This window comes from Pempheris klunzingeri, chromosome 6, assembly GCF_042242105.1.
Source record: "Pempheris klunzingeri isolate RE-2024b chromosome 6, fPemKlu1.hap1, whole genome shotgun sequence".
In the NCBI taxonomy this organism is placed as follows: domain Eukaryota; kingdom Metazoa; phylum Chordata; class Actinopteri; order Acropomatiformes; family Pempheridae; genus Pempheris; species Pempheris klunzingeri.
This window is the reverse complement of record NC_092017.1, coordinates 7838102-7856244: the sequence shown is the minus strand read 5'-3', so window position 1 is coordinate 7856244 and position 18143 is coordinate 7838102. Positions and strand designations below refer to the sequence as shown.

General features: G+C 42.1%; 1 protein-coding gene across 1 annotated transcript in view; it reads left to right on the top strand.

Moving 5' to 3' along the window:
- Positions 1-4198: 4198 nt before the first annotated feature.
- scfd2 (sec1 family domain containing 2) overlaps positions 4199-18143 on the top strand; it is an 84841-nt gene continuing 70896 nt past the window's right edge. The window contains exons 1-3 of the mRNA XM_070832433.1: positions 4199-5101; positions 5303-5471; positions 15053-15180. Of these exons, the coding sequence (XP_070688534.1) occupies positions 4288-5101; positions 5303-5471; positions 15053-15180 (1111 nt within the window). The 5' untranslated portion in view covers positions 4199-4287. The remainder of the gene's footprint in view (positions 5102-5302; positions 5472-15052; positions 15181-18143) is intronic.

The window sequence follows — 18143 nt, the reverse complement described above, 5'->3', positions numbered from 1 at the left end:
ATTCTGAAACAATATTCATTTAAAATGGGGGGGACATCAATATCATCAATATAGCTATATTGACAACTGACAGCTGTATGGTGGGCAGCAACAGTGGAGAGCATCAGACCCAGATCAACAAATACAGCAAGGGCTAGCATCACATTTTCAAACGCTGAGAGAATGAGCCTGCAGCTGTTCCAAAGCCTCAATGAACACATGATTAAGAGAGTCTATGTATTTGTTTCTGGCACACTACAGTGTGATCTCCTGGTCCTCCTCTGGTCCACCCCTGTCACTGAGAAACAGGGAGATGCATGATGCCACACAGCATTCTAATCTACATGACCTCCCCTGAGGGGCAACCTTGCAGACAGAGGGGAACATCATCAGGGGGGAAAATCTTTAATTAACAGGTCAGTCCTGCCAGTCAGCATCTTTGACAACCATTCATGAAAGGGAGTTGGGGAAAAGATGCTGTTGTATATGAGCGAAGCACCCAAAGGCACACAGTCCATAAATAAAAGCATGCTGCAGCTGGATGCTATTTACTAACATGGCAAGTATCTGAGTGCATACATAAATGATGGGAGACTATAACTGGGCTGTAAAGCATCACGGGCCCAGTCTAACAGCCAAAGGCCTCAGCCAACTCCGGTGCCACAAACTTCCCCTTCAAAGCTACACGGTCCTTACAAGTTGATCCATTTTATTCAAACAGGTTTTTCTTAGTCTATCACTAATTTACTTTTATTTTCCCCTGAGAGAGACCAGTCGCAGCTGGTCATGGTGATATTCGTTTTAATCTAGATTTTAATGATTTAGATGTAATGATATATTATATTTTATTAACTGTTTGTAACAAGCATCTACAGCTGTTGGATAATTTTAATGCACTAAAATGTGAATTTTTTTCCTAAACTGGTGGTAATATATTATTAACAGTCAGATACTGTTTATCATGAGGCTCTAAATGAGTTATTTGGATAAATCCCTACATAGTACTCTGCATGTCTCCAAACCTTCTATGAAATTTCACATCAGCCTTTCACAAATGAACATTAGTCTCTGCTTACCTCAACACTTTTGCTTCCCTTGCCAATACAAACCTAATATGCTGATCCCATCTTAGGATCACAGAAAACAGATGGCACCAGCCTGATAGCTGTTGTGTCACAAACAAACAGAAAAACAACCAGCTGCCAGCTTCTCCAAGCTAGGAGTTATAGCATGGAAGCTGTGAGGACACAGACAGGGATAGCAGTAAGAAGGCCTTTACCAACCTGGGAGAGGGTATAGATGACATGCCTGAGAAGGGATATGCAGAAAAAGACCCTTTTTCTTCACGTCTAGTGTGCCCCCTCTGGGCCTGAGAGGAATAACAACAAATTCAACAGCTCTGCTTTCTAATCTTCTCATTAATCATTTCTAGTTAGCAAAAGTATCTGTTGTGATTCCTGTTTTCAGACAATGTTCTCCCTCTAGAGTTTATGATCTCTTCAAAAAAGAATGCTAACATTTTGTCTTACCCTGATTTTAGTGTACAGTTTTCTATTAGCTGTACGGAGTTTCGACTGTCTCTTAGAGTAGGTGTTCCAGCTTCCTTCATCAAAACCATAATTAAAGTAATCTGAGGTGTTAGCGCCTAAAAGCAAAACACAGTCGGTGTAGAACACAATCACACTGAATGAGTTTACATTGAGAGGAGACCATAGAGAGAATCACATACATCTATAGGCTGAGACATTACTACTTACCAGTTTTCCTCCATGGCTTTTCCTTTGTAACCACACTCAGTACTGGGATTCCTTGGGTACTGTTCAACAAATCCACATCTAGTCCCTTTGTATTAGCATCTGTAAGAGTCAAGGTGTTTGAAATACTGCACAATTGTGGCAGGTGTGTTAGCCAAGGACTTTAATGTAGAAGGTTATTATTTATTCATTTTCATTTTATTCATTTAAATGAGGCCATGGGACATTTATTAAACTGAACTTAATAAAATGAGCTATGATATAGCTAGATATGCGGTGATACCCACAGTGAAGAGGTCAGCTAATGATGAAGTTGTTAGAAATGTGCAAAGGTCCATTTTTTAAGGTCAAATATTGTCTGGGTGGTCTCAACAGTCAATAGCCTCTATTATGAAGAGACTAAAAATGTGAGTTTAACAAAAGGAAAAAGCATGAGCTTTGCATTTTTTGATGAATTACAAAAGAAATATAAAGACCTTCCTGTTTTTTCTGTCTTTGTGCTGGTGTGCTCATTTCATCATCAATTTTCAGCTGCGCAGGTGTGAGATCAGAGCTGCAAGAAAACAAGAGGCATGCATATTATCAACACAGTAATCTCCATCATCACAACATAACATAAACCCTGAGAAATACTGCTGTCTGGACTGAGCGTTGATAACCTAATTTCAAATGGCTACTCCACAAAAGAGACTAATAAATCACAAAAAAATATCTCAGAGCTACATTTCGACAGAAGTGGGTTCTTGACAAATATTGCACATTCACATTATGCCCGACAGGCAAACAAACACAATAAAAGTCTAAAAATTTCAACATTATTTTGTCACAAGACGGATAGTAAACAGTTCCAATCTCACATGCAGCATGGTTACACGAAAAACACTGCATTCATCAGCACTGCCACTGTCACTGTCTTCATCATGTTGGACAGCTTTAAAATGACAGATTCTTTAGAGAATGATATTGTTTTACTATATATACAGTTCAATAGCCAGTAACTGGTTGGCAAAAAGTAAAGCACAGTAAAGGTATCTGAAAAGAGGGACACCTTTATTTATAGAGATGACTTGTGTTCTGTTGGAGAAGGCTAATCTAGACTAAATGCAATCTAGGCTGTTCAACTATTATCAACAAGACTAAAGTTACAGTAACGTACTGTAATTGGCAGGTTATGCTACATTTACCCTGAAGCAAAGAGGCTGGACAATGTGGACCACAGATATCGTCACTGCTCCTGTTGTGTGATTACCTACATCCACACTTCCCAGCTCACAAATAAACACTGCTCGCCTGGCAGCAGATTTAATGAGCATCAGAATAGTTCTTAATGTTCCACATGACTGGCTGCACATTTCAGGGAGCGCGCACGGTGCCATCACACACATATTGTGCAACTGTAATGATCACTGTAATTACTGCACTGTGAAAACTGTATTATATCTGAATGCTTCATTACTGTAATGTAGTCGGTTCTAATTTGAAATGAGCCTCACTGTCGCTAACAGCCTGTCTAAAATGTGTGTTGTGAACCTCTTAATCCTTAGTTCAAAATAAGAGAGGCATTGGAGTATTATGTGAGCAAGGTAAAATAACTGCAATCGTCTCTTAGACTGTATTATATCATAATTCTCACATGGTTAGCATTATGACAGTAACATTAACACACACCTGGATGGGATGTCAGACTCCTCTTTTTCCTCCTTGCTGTATGTGGTGGTCATGTCATAAATCACTGAAACACACACACACACACACACACACACACACACACACACACACACACACACACACACGACACACTTGAGTAACCTTTATTAGCTGTATAAGCTAATGTGCCACTTTTAGCTAGTTAAGTACATTCACAGGGCCGCCTGTGGCAACTGTAACGGCTATCAGCTATGATTCATTAGCCACATAAATCAGCAGTTTAAACTTACTCTGATATATTTTTTCCTCCTCTTCTTCTCTGGTGACAACTAGGGAGTCTGACTCCGGTGAAGACATGCTGATGCAGCAAAGGTGGTTTCAGACAAATATGCACCTTAACAAACAGGTTGCTAGCTAGTTGTGTTGTGGTAAACGGGTGTTGGATAACCAGCCGGTAAAACTGACCGTTGGAGAACTCGGTTACACACCGTCTCGCGCTGGCTTGAACAACTGAAATTAGCTTAACGGTTAATATTAAAGACAAGGTTGATATGTTTTGAACGTTTTTAATAAGTCTGCCCTTTGGAGTCATTTTTCCTCTTTTCGGCATTTGAAATATGTTTACTAGCACTTGCAGTGATTTCCAATGTCTCGATAATAAGATAAAACTCTTAATTCATCGATAACTCAGTAACATTATAGCGCTTCATCAGTGTGAGTTGTTCTCTATGCCGCTTATTGCCATAGCAACGAGTTAAAGCTTGCGTGACGTTTTTCTCCTGCGACGCGCGATCGCCACGTCACCTTTAAGAGACTCGTGTGTTTGTTTTGCTGGAGCCTCTTTAGCTGACATTTCTGATGTGTCTTTGATTTTCTTTGCATTTAGCTAACACCGACGACTGGCAAAATGCTATCGACGGAGGATTTTACGCACTTTCCGCAGCAGATGTGGGAAAAGGTGCTGTCGAAGGTAAAGAAAGCTGTTGTTTTCATGGATGACAAGTGTGCAGAGGCTCTACACTGGGGCGGAGGTGCTGCTATCTTACTGGAGGCTGGAGCCAGAAATTTAAGGGAGTTTTCGAGCTTCGAAGCCTGCGGAGTGAATGAACCGAAAGCCGTATTTGTGGTGAGCACCTTGTTGAAGGGCAGGACGGTCGACATCATTAAAGACATCATATCTCTCAGTCACTTCCAGTACTGTGTTGTCTTCACCACCGTCTCTCACTCGGTGCACCTGTTCGCCAACAATGTCACGACAGAAATGGAGGGGAACCCTGTGTTTGAGCAGTTTGAGGAAAAGCTCTGCGAGTGGATGGGAAACATGAACTACACGGCCGAAGTCATGCATGCTCCAGTGGTCTTCGCCCCTGTCTCCCAGCAGCTCCTCCTCACACCCATGTTTGCCCACCTGTTCCCCCTGCTCTCATCCGATCTGGACTCAATCAATGCGAAACGACCAGAGAAGAAGAGATTTGGAGGCCTGGTTGACATTGACATGCACTCCCTCCCCTACGAACTACAGGTTGAAATCAAATCCTTGGCTTCTACGTTAAATTCTTTGTTTGAAGCTACAGGCACTAGGGAGGAGAGCTTTGCTGTGGGCCCTATGAGCCGCATCATAGCAGGGGAACTGGCCAGTCACCCGCAGGCGAAAAACAGAAGGAAGACAGCCCAGAATAAAGCATCGATCATTTTTGTGGACCGAACAATGGATCTCACAGGTGACATCTCCCTCCTTTTTATGCCCTTTATTGCATCACATCACTCTGCATAGTGTCACCTCACAATCATGACCGCAGTCTGGTATTATTCATAGCTGAAATGGTATAAAAATACACATACCCGTGTTGCCACTGACAACTGTTTCTCCATACTGATCAGATATTTGCTCATCTTTAATTCTCAATTTTCTCTATTCTCAGGAGCTGTCGGTCACCATGGCGACAACCTGGCGGAGAAGATTCTGACCGTGCTCAAACCCTTACCTGGACATGTGACAGACGTACAGGTGGACATGCTGGAGCTCACAAGTGTGCAGCGAACCCCTCACTCACAGACCACCCTGGCACCTGGCTGTCTCGCACAGCCCCAGTGAGTGAATATCATTATTTGTTACTTGCTGTGTATATACACTTACACCGCTGTTATTATCACCTACTGGAGACACTTGGATTTAAATGACCACTATTTGTAGTGATCATTCATTGCATCTTGCATTTTTCTGATTTTAAACATGAACCATTAAACAGAGAAGACAAATGACTATCGAGAAAATAGGAGTGCACATTGTCCTCGATGAGGGTATGAATAACAAGACAGGAGCAGTAAAGATCAGTTTAGCAAGTTAGCAGGAAGTTCTGGGTTGGCAACCAGTGTTTAAGCTCTCTGCTGGGTAGAGAAGTTTGCAGTTTGTACATGAATATGTGCCGTACCTGTATCTACATTTCATATATTTTGTATGCATTTTGTATGTATTGCATTTCTTTATACTGTCTGAGTTCTGGTTCCTCAGCTCACTATAATTTTTTTTCAAGGGGTGGTTGTGTGATTTTAACATCACTTGCACCGAACAAGGATGCATTTTTTCCATCTGGAGCGTATGATCGATGATTAGCTGATTAGTCTTCAACTATTTTGATAATGGATTCATTTAAAACAACAAGAATGCCAAATATTTTATGGTTCCGGCTTCTTAAGTGTGAGACTTTCTAATAAAAGGCTGTTGATTAGCCCTTCTCTCTACACCAATAATATCACTCTCAGTTATGTGCTATTTTTTGGCGCATTTATTTATCCATCAATACTTTCTTTTATACTGTAGATTTAGCCTGCATTCACTTCAAGTTTTTGCACGAAAAGAATTTAGTTTCCCATGATGACTGAACAAAAGACCCCACAAGCACATCGAATGTGGTAATCATTCTGTCTGGATAGTGACTTCCTATGGCTGATTGTATGTGTACATCACTTTACAGGCAGCAGTCCCTTCTCTTACTGCAAAAGCATATTTCTAGCCTTTCAGAAGCAACCATTTGTGTAGTTTGCACTGATTGTCCAACATCATTTTATATGACATAAATTACGTTTTAAAGAAAGAATAAGAGGAAGGCCCAGGGTTCAAACCTGTCTGCCCTATGTGGGGTTTTCATGTTCTCCCTGTTCCTGTATGTGTTTCCTCAGCGTGCTCCAAATTTGCTCACAAATTCCCAAGACATGTGGGTTAAGTTAATCAGAGACTCTAAGTTACCTCTCAGTGTGAATGTGAGTGTGAATGGTCGTCTGTTTATATGTGTTATGGTTGAAAATGGTGCCAAGAGTGATGAGTTTAGTTACTGAGGAGCATGAAAAATATCTTGTTATGCACATTGCCATAGAATATCTTTCCTCTTCTAATGGGGTTAATTCTTGTCCAGGGACTAGGGATGGTGTCTGATAGCGTATCATCACACATCAAATACAAATCCCTTTGATTCCCTTATTAAATCATTTTAGTTAGTTTGTTTTTTTCGAGAATGAGAACGTACAACCATAGTTGTGTATTGCTAAATATGTAGCCTACTGTTATTAGTTCACTTTGTATTATATATATAAACCAGAGATCAATGGACATTAATGAATTCGGCTGTTTACCAGCTTGAAACAGGATCCAAAATGGGACTGGCCATTGGAACTCATCTCTACTATTAACTCAACCAAAATATACATTTTCACATACGTCTCCCACCTGGCTAAACACGCATATGCGCAAACACACACTCACCAGCCAGAGCCATCCCCCACTGAGTGAGTTGAGTGGCACATGACCAGCATTAAGTGCCAGTTGTTCAGTGAGGCTTGCCTGTAGTCCAGGCTGTGCAGATGCACGTGTTAGGCGCCTGCGGTGGGGCTGTTGTACATGGCAGGGATTAGTCCTACATCATGTGTTCCACTCCTGCCTTGCCCCTTCATGTGGTTGCAGGAGGAAAAGGTTTTGACTGGGAAGAAGAGTTTTGCGGCTGGAGCTGTCATGCAGTACGTCTGACCGCTTTCATGAAGAGGCTTAAACATACGCTGAATGCAGCAGCGACTGTTCTGAGCTAGGTGGGAGGTTGTGTTGTAATGGAACCAGTCTTGGATCTTTCTAGTCAGTGCTGTTTAGACAATGTGTACTGTAGCAGATAATGTGAGCACAGCAGGGGCAGGTTGCACCGACCCTTGGATACAGGGCTCAAGTCTGGGGCATATCAACCAGATACCTTCAATACACCCACAGATGCATGTCTCAGGTCACTGTTGTTCTGAATATCCTGGTTGCACAAACACAGCCGGTGGTGTCGGCAGGCTAATGAAATGTTTCATGTTGAAAGCTCGATGCTGGAGCAACATGTTTGTTCTCTCACATTGTCTGTTTATAAGAAGCGTACGATGGTGGGTAAAAGGTTAGGTTAGATTTTAGACAGAGCACCCTGAGGAGGGATTGGTGTCTGCAGAGACTGACGTCCCAGCAGCAATCATTGCTCCAAATCTTCTCACCAAATACGACCTCAGCCAAACACCTTATCTAACAACATTTAGATGACCAACTCAGATATAGAAGTTCTTGCAGGCACTCAGACACAAACAGACAGATGAAGACAAGTGTAGCTGAAAGTAATAAGCAATGCGGCGGGGGCTGTTATTTTTTTTTTTTATGGAGTACATGTCTGATCGGGGGCAGCCGGATCAGCAGGAGTGTTATTGCCTGTGCTATCTCCGAGCAGATGGCCCAGTTGAGCCTTATCACAGATGTTTGGGAGATTGAAGTGCTGCAGAGGCACAGCAAGAAAGAAGTCTAGAGTTCCCACTTTATTTAACTGCCTTAAAGTGCACAGCTCACCACAGGCAGTTTATGTCAGTCACTCCAATACTTTTAAGACGGGGCTCTGCAAATGTATGTTTTTAGAGGTGTGCTGCTACTAAACTGTAATCTCTCCAAATTCTACACAAGATACAAAAGCACACATTTCTAAACTGGATTGTTTTGTTTGCATGATGTGAACTGTGCAAAGCACTAGACCCTACTGGCTCTGTGTGGTTTGATTGTCTATATAATAAGTTCCCTCCTGCTGTATGTTTATACACCTATGATTTGTTGAGCTATATTTAGCCGAGACCACAGTGTGTTTTGATTGGTTTTGTTGTGCAGACCAGTTCAAACCTTTAAATATTAGGTGTGGACCTAATTTGGACCTTTTGTATGATATTTCCCTCAGTAATTCCAGGATATTTTTATAGATTACTGTGTCTTAAACATTCTGTGGGTGGTTGTTGATTCTAGCTCTCCCGGCAAGACCCCACACTTACTTTGCAATTACTGTCGTATTGTCTTTCATAACCTGGTGTGAATTTCCCTTATCCTACAACCTGACTTTCACTCTGTGGTTCTAATAATCATGCCAGAGAGAAAGTATACCTTGTGTGCATGGAGATACACACACTATATACTATGGCATTCCTTTTCTGTCATTAGGCAGTGCCAGGATGTGTATAGGAGGATGTTGAGTGAAAGTGGCAGTGGAAGTGTTGTTTCTTGTGCCTGTGTATGTGTGTTTGTGGTCAGGTACCTTCCAACCCAGTCTGTGTAATTTGCTGTGCTTGGCTGCACCGCCCTTCTGATCCTGAGTGGGACATATGAACCCCACTGGCAGAGGGCACTAAGTTTCCCTCAGTCTCAGACTGAACCCTGCACCCCCATCATCTGGCCGCCTTCGACCTTGATCCTGCGGTGAGAGTGTGTGCATGTGGGCAGAACCGAGTACGGGTGGCCAAGGTGCTCTGGGCCTGCCTCAGGAGCTGCTGAGCTTTGAGCCAGGCAGAGCAACCGACCGCACCCTGTCATGAGAAAACACTGCAAGCCTGCCATCTCCCAAAATCTGCCAAGCAGACCCTGCGTGCGTACCACCAGGAAGGAGGGAAAACACCTATTTCTGTCCGAGCTGGGAAATGGGAGCATGAATAAAAAGCCATGCACAATTATTTGAGTTCAGGCTGTATGGGAAAAGCAGAGATAGTAGAGTGTGGATAAGAGAGCAAATGACAGAGAGCTGAGGACAGCTAACCTTATTTTTACACCACTAAGAATAAAGCAGGGGTATGGAAACCGGCCACATTTATTTTGTGGTGGTTCCTTAAACGGTAGAGATTGTTTTGCTGTTCTATACTTACTTACACTTGAATTTACCTCTTTCAAGTGATGTATAGGCCAAACAACAACCCTGTTCCTTCAGTGTAGTGAGAGTTTCCACAAAGAACTGCCTATTGAGTATGTTTTTTGGATTACAAGGTTTGTTTCAACAGTGACACACAGGATATTGATTCTGGCCAAACGTTTACATTGTATCTTGATAAAAACTTAATTCTTACAGTAACTGCTTTCCTTGGTCCACTTTCACCAAAGTTGAACTTGTGGTGATGATAAATGTTGTCTGTGGAAAATGAATTTCCGTGCTTGTACAGAACCTCGTGTGTGTGTTTGTTCTTGTACTTGCTACAGAATGAGGACCACACCACGTATTTTACCAGCAGTGTGAGGACATTTTTGGGAAGCGAGGACATTTTGGCCCGTCCTCACAACTTCAAAGGGCTGTGCATCTGTGCAAGAGCAACAGAGTTTAGTTGCTTTCATTTAATAATCTATCACACTAATTTAACCAAGACCCTCATGGTCAACGATAACTTCAGTTGATCACAAAATGGAATTCATATCTGTTGATTTAAGTGGCCATGTATAGGAGACGCAGGGATTTAGCCATATCTAAGGATTCAGTGAGCTGACATGCCCCTGGTCCATTTCAGATGTTGTGTCTCTGTTTCCTCCGCTGCCTAATTCTGTTTTCTCCTCCGGCGTAGAAGGTATCTCATCCTGAAACCCACAGTACATCAATCAAGTAGATTACTTTCACCTGTACAACTTGTACTCTGTGTTCCCATCAAAACTGAGATAACAAAACCTCTTCTGTCTTATGTGCCGTCTTCTACTCTGCCATTTGATTTTCACTACAGAACACACTTTCTGTTTGGGAAAGACTGCACACTTATTCAGCAAGAGGATAAAACACCCCCAAAGATGGCACTTTACATCCTCCAACCCCACTTCTTCAAAGACCCCCTACTGCTGGCTTTTATTTGAAATGGTAAACTAGTCGAGACACATAAGGGGAGGAAGAGACTCACATACCTCCCCCATACTGATGCTTTCATTTCTCACCTTCCCACAATTTACTATTCACTCTACTCTGAAATGAAAAAAGAGGAAGCTTTTAACATTTTTTACCAAAGTTTTGTTAGTAATTGACATTATTCTACATACCGAATTTTGCATGTGTCAGTTTGTGTGTTTCCAATAATTAGTGTTATTTGTAATAACATACGGCGTCATTCAAATGTAAACAATCACAATTTTTGTTTCTTTGTTAGTTTAGTAGAAGTATACTGCGTATGGAGTCGTCACTGAATGAAATTGGCCAATGACAGGACCTGCTTCTTCTGCTTTGGTGTGTTTGAAGTTTAGTGTGCATCTCCCCTCCTCTCCTCACTTCCTGCGAAACTTCTTTCCCTGTTTTTCTCTCTATAAATCCACTAGTTCATTCGTCCCTCTTGCCAGGACACACAGACACTCAAGGCCAGGTCTGGTTTTAGTCCATCTCTCTCTCTCTCTCTCATGTGCTCATGTACAAGGGGATGTTTACAGGAAACCGACAGTGTTTTTTGCCCCATTAAGACACTCCATAAATGAACTCACTGAGGAATGGGGCTGACCTTGCACAATTCTATTAGGCTCGATCTGTTACATGTAGACCTGCTGGAAAGAGCACAGATCATCTGAATCACCTGCACTGTGTAAACTAGAGTCTGGGTTTGCAGTCTGCTGAGTGTGAAGTTTCAGTACTCTTGATCACATTAGGGATAGTTTAATTCATATGCACAAGAGAGTACTGTAGTTTTGGGATGCGAGTTGTACAGATGCTGTCAGACAGCAAGATGTGGTGCCAGATATTAATGAGCCTTGACGAGTATTATGAAGTTTCTCAGCTGTCACAAGTGATCGTGTTGTGTAGACCTACTTTTGTGTCACATCTTCTCACATACCTCTAGTAGAAGGGGAGAACGGGGTGTGCAGTCTCATGGGTTGTTTGTGACAGTGCTTGTTACAGCTAAACTAAAGGGCGCATGTTGATATCAAACATTTGTCGTGATCTCCTGCTCATGTCTAGGCAGCCACTTTGTGTAAGACACACAAAACATTGAGCTCAGGAGAAATGTAGCATTTTTTATGGGTCAGAGTAACTTTTCAAGTTTGTTTTAGGCATTTCATAATCAAACATTATTGAAAAGAGGGAGGTAATAGCTATAATTTTAGTCTACTTTTCAGTTGCTAGCTAAAGACATGTTTTAGGTAGAATAAAAGCTTTGTCAAGAGGACAGGTGGAGCTGGTTGTCACACCTGTGGCATCCATTAGATGTTACATTCATAGTCGTATTGATAAGTTTGGGACCAGCTAAACCCATACATCGTGATGGGGTCAGATGTTACCATGTGTAAGAGAGTATTTGATGGTTAATAACTTGCTGTTAAAATAAGTTATAAAAATGAAAGGGATAACCATTTCATCCCAAGACCTTAAGCTTCCCGCTAATGCAGGAATGATTGTTGTAAGTCTTGTTGATGAGTCTGACAACAAAATCCGTCTCCCCCATGTTACCATGCACATAGTTTCGATTTTATTTGCAGAGATATAAGATATCAGCCACCATCGCAATACAATTGGCTTCAGTTAAGTTGCATATGCGCTGCTCAGAGCATTTGAAAATTACTTTTGAAAGACTCAGCAGTGTTTTGCCTTTACAGAAACAATAAAACAAATTTTGTTACTGCCATAAAATTCACAGACATCATTGCAACATTTTTTTAATTTCCCACGAAAGCTATTGACAGAATCTTCAATCAAGGTGTATTATTAAGAGTGGTGAGACACTTTCTGGAAAGATGTGTTGTTGCTGAAATTTTAAATTTGAGCACAACAAACAAGATTCTATTCACCTCTATTGTGTATCAGTGGCTGCTGAACATCTCACATACATCTCAAAAAACTGGTCAAATGAAACAATAGAACAAAACTCTCCAAGGGGTAAGAGAGAAAATGTGTCATTTGTAATTTAGGTAAACCGACCCTTTAAATACACATTATCAATCGTATGTATGTAGTATGACTCACTTCTGAATCATGCCATAAGTACTGAATTTTGCAGGACACGCTTCCTTGCGTGTGCGAGTGGGAGAGTAAAGAAATAAACACTTAAGTGTGCGTGTACACGTACACATGCATGTTCAACCAAATGATGAGGAGGCCACAGGCTGGGGAGTAAATTTCAGAAATCCTGAGTCAGAACGGTTGGAGCCATTCTTTTCTGCTGCATCACACTCTTCCAGGAATACAATCCCCCTCCTCACCCCCACGGTCATTAATGACTTGGACACAGTCAGAGGTATTTCATCACTTTAATGGGAACATACGTGTTCATTCTCTATTTAAAAAAAAAAAATGCATGTCACATTAAAGTTGCAGTAGTAGATTCTCTTTTTCTCATTTTTCATTTAACTAAGACAAAGACCTAAATAGAGGAAAAGTGAAAATTTAGAAATAAAACACAACATAAAATAGAATGTAATAAAATATTATTGTGTGGCAGACTGGCGTACAACAATACATACATTAATAAACTGTAATGTAGACCGTACACATCACACTTTGAGTGGAATTTAGTTTGGGCACAAACGCCCACACTCTCCAAACACAACACAGTATACACATGTCAAGTGCAAGAGTGCCCCCTTCAGTCAGTATCTGAGCAGCCTTTTCAACGGGCAGAGCCACACTGCACTTAATGCTTGCAGATGGCCAACGACACGCGCCCCACAGCCCCTCCCCCCACCCGTCCGTAGTAGAGTAGTTACTCAACAAGGCTCCTGGCTGGTTATGGGGCCTGTCTCACACCCTGCCAGTATAAACCTCACCCCTCACCCTTCAGCCCAGCTCCAACCCCGCCTTCGTCGGACCAAATGGCCCAGGGAAAGCACCAGGGGAGTGGGCCGACGGAGGACTTGTAGGGCAGAGAGCCAAATCAGAACCATATTTCATCCGTACTCCGCCGAGGCCCTCCATCTTCCGAGAACACACACGGATGCGCAGCGTTGTGTGCAAACATATACAGATGCATGTGTACACACTCTCGCACACACAAACACACTCACACACACACACGGCTGCTCACATATGGCCTGGTCAAGTCACACTATTGGTATTTCAATCATGACAAATATGTGGAACTTCACGGTTTTGCGTAATCGTAACAGTTTTAATACTGCCTGGGAGGTGTTTTTCTGAAGCATTGAGAGAAGTGTTTTCCAGAAGTGATATCATGTCATAGTTCTTGACCAATAGCTGCAGCCCACTTCAGCATATTCACATCTTATCTTAATCACAATTTAAACAAATCAAGAGATTGCACTTAATGACTTCAGGTTTTTTTATTATTTTTTTTTTTTACTGTACCAGTTTTTACATTAGAGTCTTGTTCTGGGTTGAGTCGTGTTTGCTGGTCTTTGTGTCTGGTTCTAGTGTGAGGATGGCGGGTGTCCCAGTGTGAGCCCCTCTCCTCCCCATCTAGCCCCAGCCCAAGGTCTGGAACAGATTACATCTGATATTAAACACATGGCAGCAGTTAGAAAGGAGAAAAGGCGAGAGAAGAAAAAAGTTTAAAGAAAAAAAGAAAAGAAAAGAAAAACAGAGTGGATTTGTCAACGAGCTCCCTCCTACCTTCCCCCTCTCTGTCCTTAGCCTCGTCTCTCTCTTTGTCTCTTTCTGTCTTCAGTTTCTAGTCACCCTGAGAGGACGGAGATCTCGTCCGCTCATGTCAGTTTAGCACTCAAAGGCACAGACGGAGATGTTAGCTTTTGATGCCCTCTCATCCAGCCAGCAAAGTGTTAGTGCCTTTAATGGGACGAGAAATCTGAGAGGAGACACACACAGACTGAACAGTTTGAATTCAGACACCGTTTTGAAAGAAGAAGTGTCGCTCCTCCGTGACACTCTTTGATTCTTTCATGGAAAGACTTGAAGCTGTTTCCAGTGCTCATGGCAGATGGTAATAGTCTTACTCACATGCCTGGTCCTCAATCTCCCATTAGAGATGTGGATCAGTGTGTTTCATAACCTAGCGGATAATGAGACGAGGGACTGAGACGGGCCCTGAGATTGTATCGAGAGGAGCCTCGGTCTCCAGAGTCTGTTGCTTTGTCACTGATGTAAGGACTGAACTGATCAGGCCAGAGGAATGTTGGCACACAGACGTCTAAGGTGGATTGAGAGCATTCCTGATTTTCCCTCTGCTAATTTCAGCCTTTTCCTGTGAGTGTTCCCATAGGGGAGTCACAGCTCCCAGACCATCAGACTCTCTATCACTGGGACGAGCACTCAATCACGTCCATGCTTTCTTTTTGTTGATACTCAGAATCCTGCATGCTCTGAACACACAGTAGGAGCAGCAACAGTTGTTTGGCTTTTTCCTGCTGAAAATCACTACCTGCTACAGTGTTATGTTTTTGTTTTTTGTCCTCATGGCTAAATGACCGGTTTGATTGTTTTACCTACTAGGTCACCTGCAGCACAGTCACTATGGGAGTCCATGCTGACCAATAAACATAAAGAAGGGGTGATGGAGGTCCGTCGGCAACTTGTGGAAACAGCCAGCAAGGAAAAGCTGCCAATCAAGATGAGCATGGGTAAGAAAGAGAATGTATACATCTTGTTTCCCATTAAATAAAACACACATTTATACAAAATACAGACAAAAATGAATAAACATGAGCATTCACATCAAGTAAAAGCATCATGAGTACAAAGTGACGTTCTGAGACACATATGTGAGTATTGTAGTGTTTTGGAGTAGAACCATAGCGCCTCCTACTGAGATCCAACTTCTCTGCCTTGCCGTGTATTTGCCCATGTGGCCACAGAGGAAATCTGAACCACATGTTGGCTCTGTGACACACACACACATCACACACACACATATCACACACACACATCACACACACACATATCACACACACACACATCACACACACATGCTCCCTCGCACACATGCTGCTTTTGAAAACTTTTGTTGTTTGTTAATGAAGCAAAGGGGGCTGAAGTGAGGGATAAAAATATGTGTAGGCACGCAAAAATAAAGTCATTATCATGCACAAGTAGAGAGTGCCCTCGTGCATGTTCACCTCTACGCTACCCGCTGACTCACACAGGTAATGGATGCACTACACTCACACAAGCACTCTCACACACACACACACACAAGGCTAATATGCATGTTAGCATCTGGCAGAAAGTGGGGGTTTAAAGGGAGGGGCAATGTGGTCCCTCAGCTCCTATAATCTATGAGGTAAAGAAGGTCTTGTCTCTCGAACCAAGCAGGTTGTAATATGTTGGAGGTCATACACACACACACACACACACACACTCTGCCAAGCATCTGCATACACATGGTGGTTTGCCTTCACACATTTGTGCTCGACATCAGTCCTTCTAATTCTGGATGATTGCTACACTGTACATAATGCACAAGAGAGCTAGCTGCTGAAGCAGAAGGAACAAAGAGATTGGCAGTGACAGAAAAAGCAAGAAAGCATGAAGAAGGTGTAGCATTAAAGTTGCTGCCGCCTGCTGACTGACAGTCTGTTGACCTAATGTCTTTCCAGAGAGAGAGAATGGGAGAAAAGAGGGGAGAGAAGGGGGCACTGTCAGACTCACACACTGAACCTTTATACCCAACTGGCAGAGGACCAGATTCCATGAAGTTCCCCTGAGCTCCAGGCGCACCCCCACATGGTTCCCATCCTGCCCACAAGCACCACCAGCAGAGTTCTCAATCCATCATACTCTTGTTATACGAGACCAAGCTAAAGCCAGTAACACAAAACGCTTAGCATTAATACCTATCTTCTCACTCACTTGCTGGGAGAGTAGAGTTTTCCACTCGCATCCCAACTCGCTCTCACTCTGGTAGGTTTATGCAGATCAGTGGAGAAAATAATGTAGCAGGATCCTTCAGGCCCAGCATTCTCACATACACACTGGTCCAACTTGGCTTCTTTTCATCTCAACAGGATAAGATCATCCAGAGAGAGACAGAGAAAATAATCCATTTCTCAGAGCCTGCGTATGACCCGTCAGGTTTCTCATAGCACAATAGGATGATGAAATCCCCTTGCTGTGTGTGTGTGTGTGTGTGTGTGTGTGGGTGTGAGTGTGTGGATATGTATGTGATAGTGTAGAGTCCACTGTTTATCTTGGGTGTTTTTGCTCTTAGTGGGGAATTAGTTAGACAGCTTTGGTTTCATCGTCCTTAAATGCATTTATCTGATCCTTTGTGTGTGTGTGTGTGTGTGTGTGCGCGTGTGAGTAGGCTATGTATGTATGTATGTATGCATGCATGCATACATGTGCGTCACAAGGTTATACAGTTTGTGTATATATTGTGTGCACTGACACTGCAGTGTAAATGAGATGTGTTGACAGGGCCTTTCTTCCTGTGGTGCAGTCTGGGCTTTTAGAGCAGGGAGTGAGACTCAGGCAGACAAGTGATTGCATTCATCACTTCAAGCAGTGAGATTTGGGACAAATTAATATCTCGATAGTTGAAATAAGTACCAATATTTTACAGTATCTCCTTTACTTTAAATGATAATCACAATGTGTTTTGTTAAATGGCAGAAAGGCTTTGCACTTCATCTTCCACTTGAGTTTTATCTTTTTTCCATTCTGCTAATCAATATAAATCTATAATTTATTAGGACAAAAGTATATTTTGGGGCATAAAAAGTTTTATTTCACATGTGTACAATCAAATGAGATGAAAATATCATATGTCACAATGTATGACTATTTATTTCAGTGGAAGTCAAGCAAAAAAGAAAGACAACATTAAGTGTTTTTGTGGAATCATATCAATCATCAAAGGCTTGAATAGGCACAGTTACAGTAATTCCACTATTTCCAGTCATTCCAAAACCACTCACTTTCTCTTTCTTTTTTATTGTTTTGTAAGTTAGAAAGTAAATAACTTTATTTATATTGCACCTTTCAAGAGGCCTTCACAAAGCACTTCACAGGGTAAATATACAGACAGGAAAAATGACAATAAAACAAAAGAATTACATGAACAGAAAAAGTACACAAAATCCAGTCTCAACAAACAAGTCTTGAGCTGCCTTTTAAAAGTGACCACAGTGTCCACAGATCTTGAATCTAAAAGAAGAGAGTTCCGAGGCTTAAGAGCCACAACCTCAAAAGCACAGTCTCCTTTAGTTTTAAGCCTTGACCGAGGGTCAACCAGCAAACTCTGATCTGAGCCTTTATGGAGTCGTGCTGGTGACATAGGGCTGCAGTATATCTCTGAAGTAGACAAGAACTTTGAATTGGATTTTGAAATGAATGAGGAGCCAGTGAAGAGCAATTAAGATAGTTGTCACATGAGACTTTTTGGAGGACCTGGTCAGGAGCCAAGCAGTTGTATTTTGGACCACTTGTAAACAATCGAGGGATGTTTTGCTGAGTCAAGTGAAAAGGGGGGTACAGTAAATGGGATGATATAAAAAAGCTCAAATTTTCATGGGCCTGAGCTTTGCAATGTTTCTCAGCTGGCAAAAGCGAATTAGACAGTTGACATTTTGGTCCAGAGTCAGAG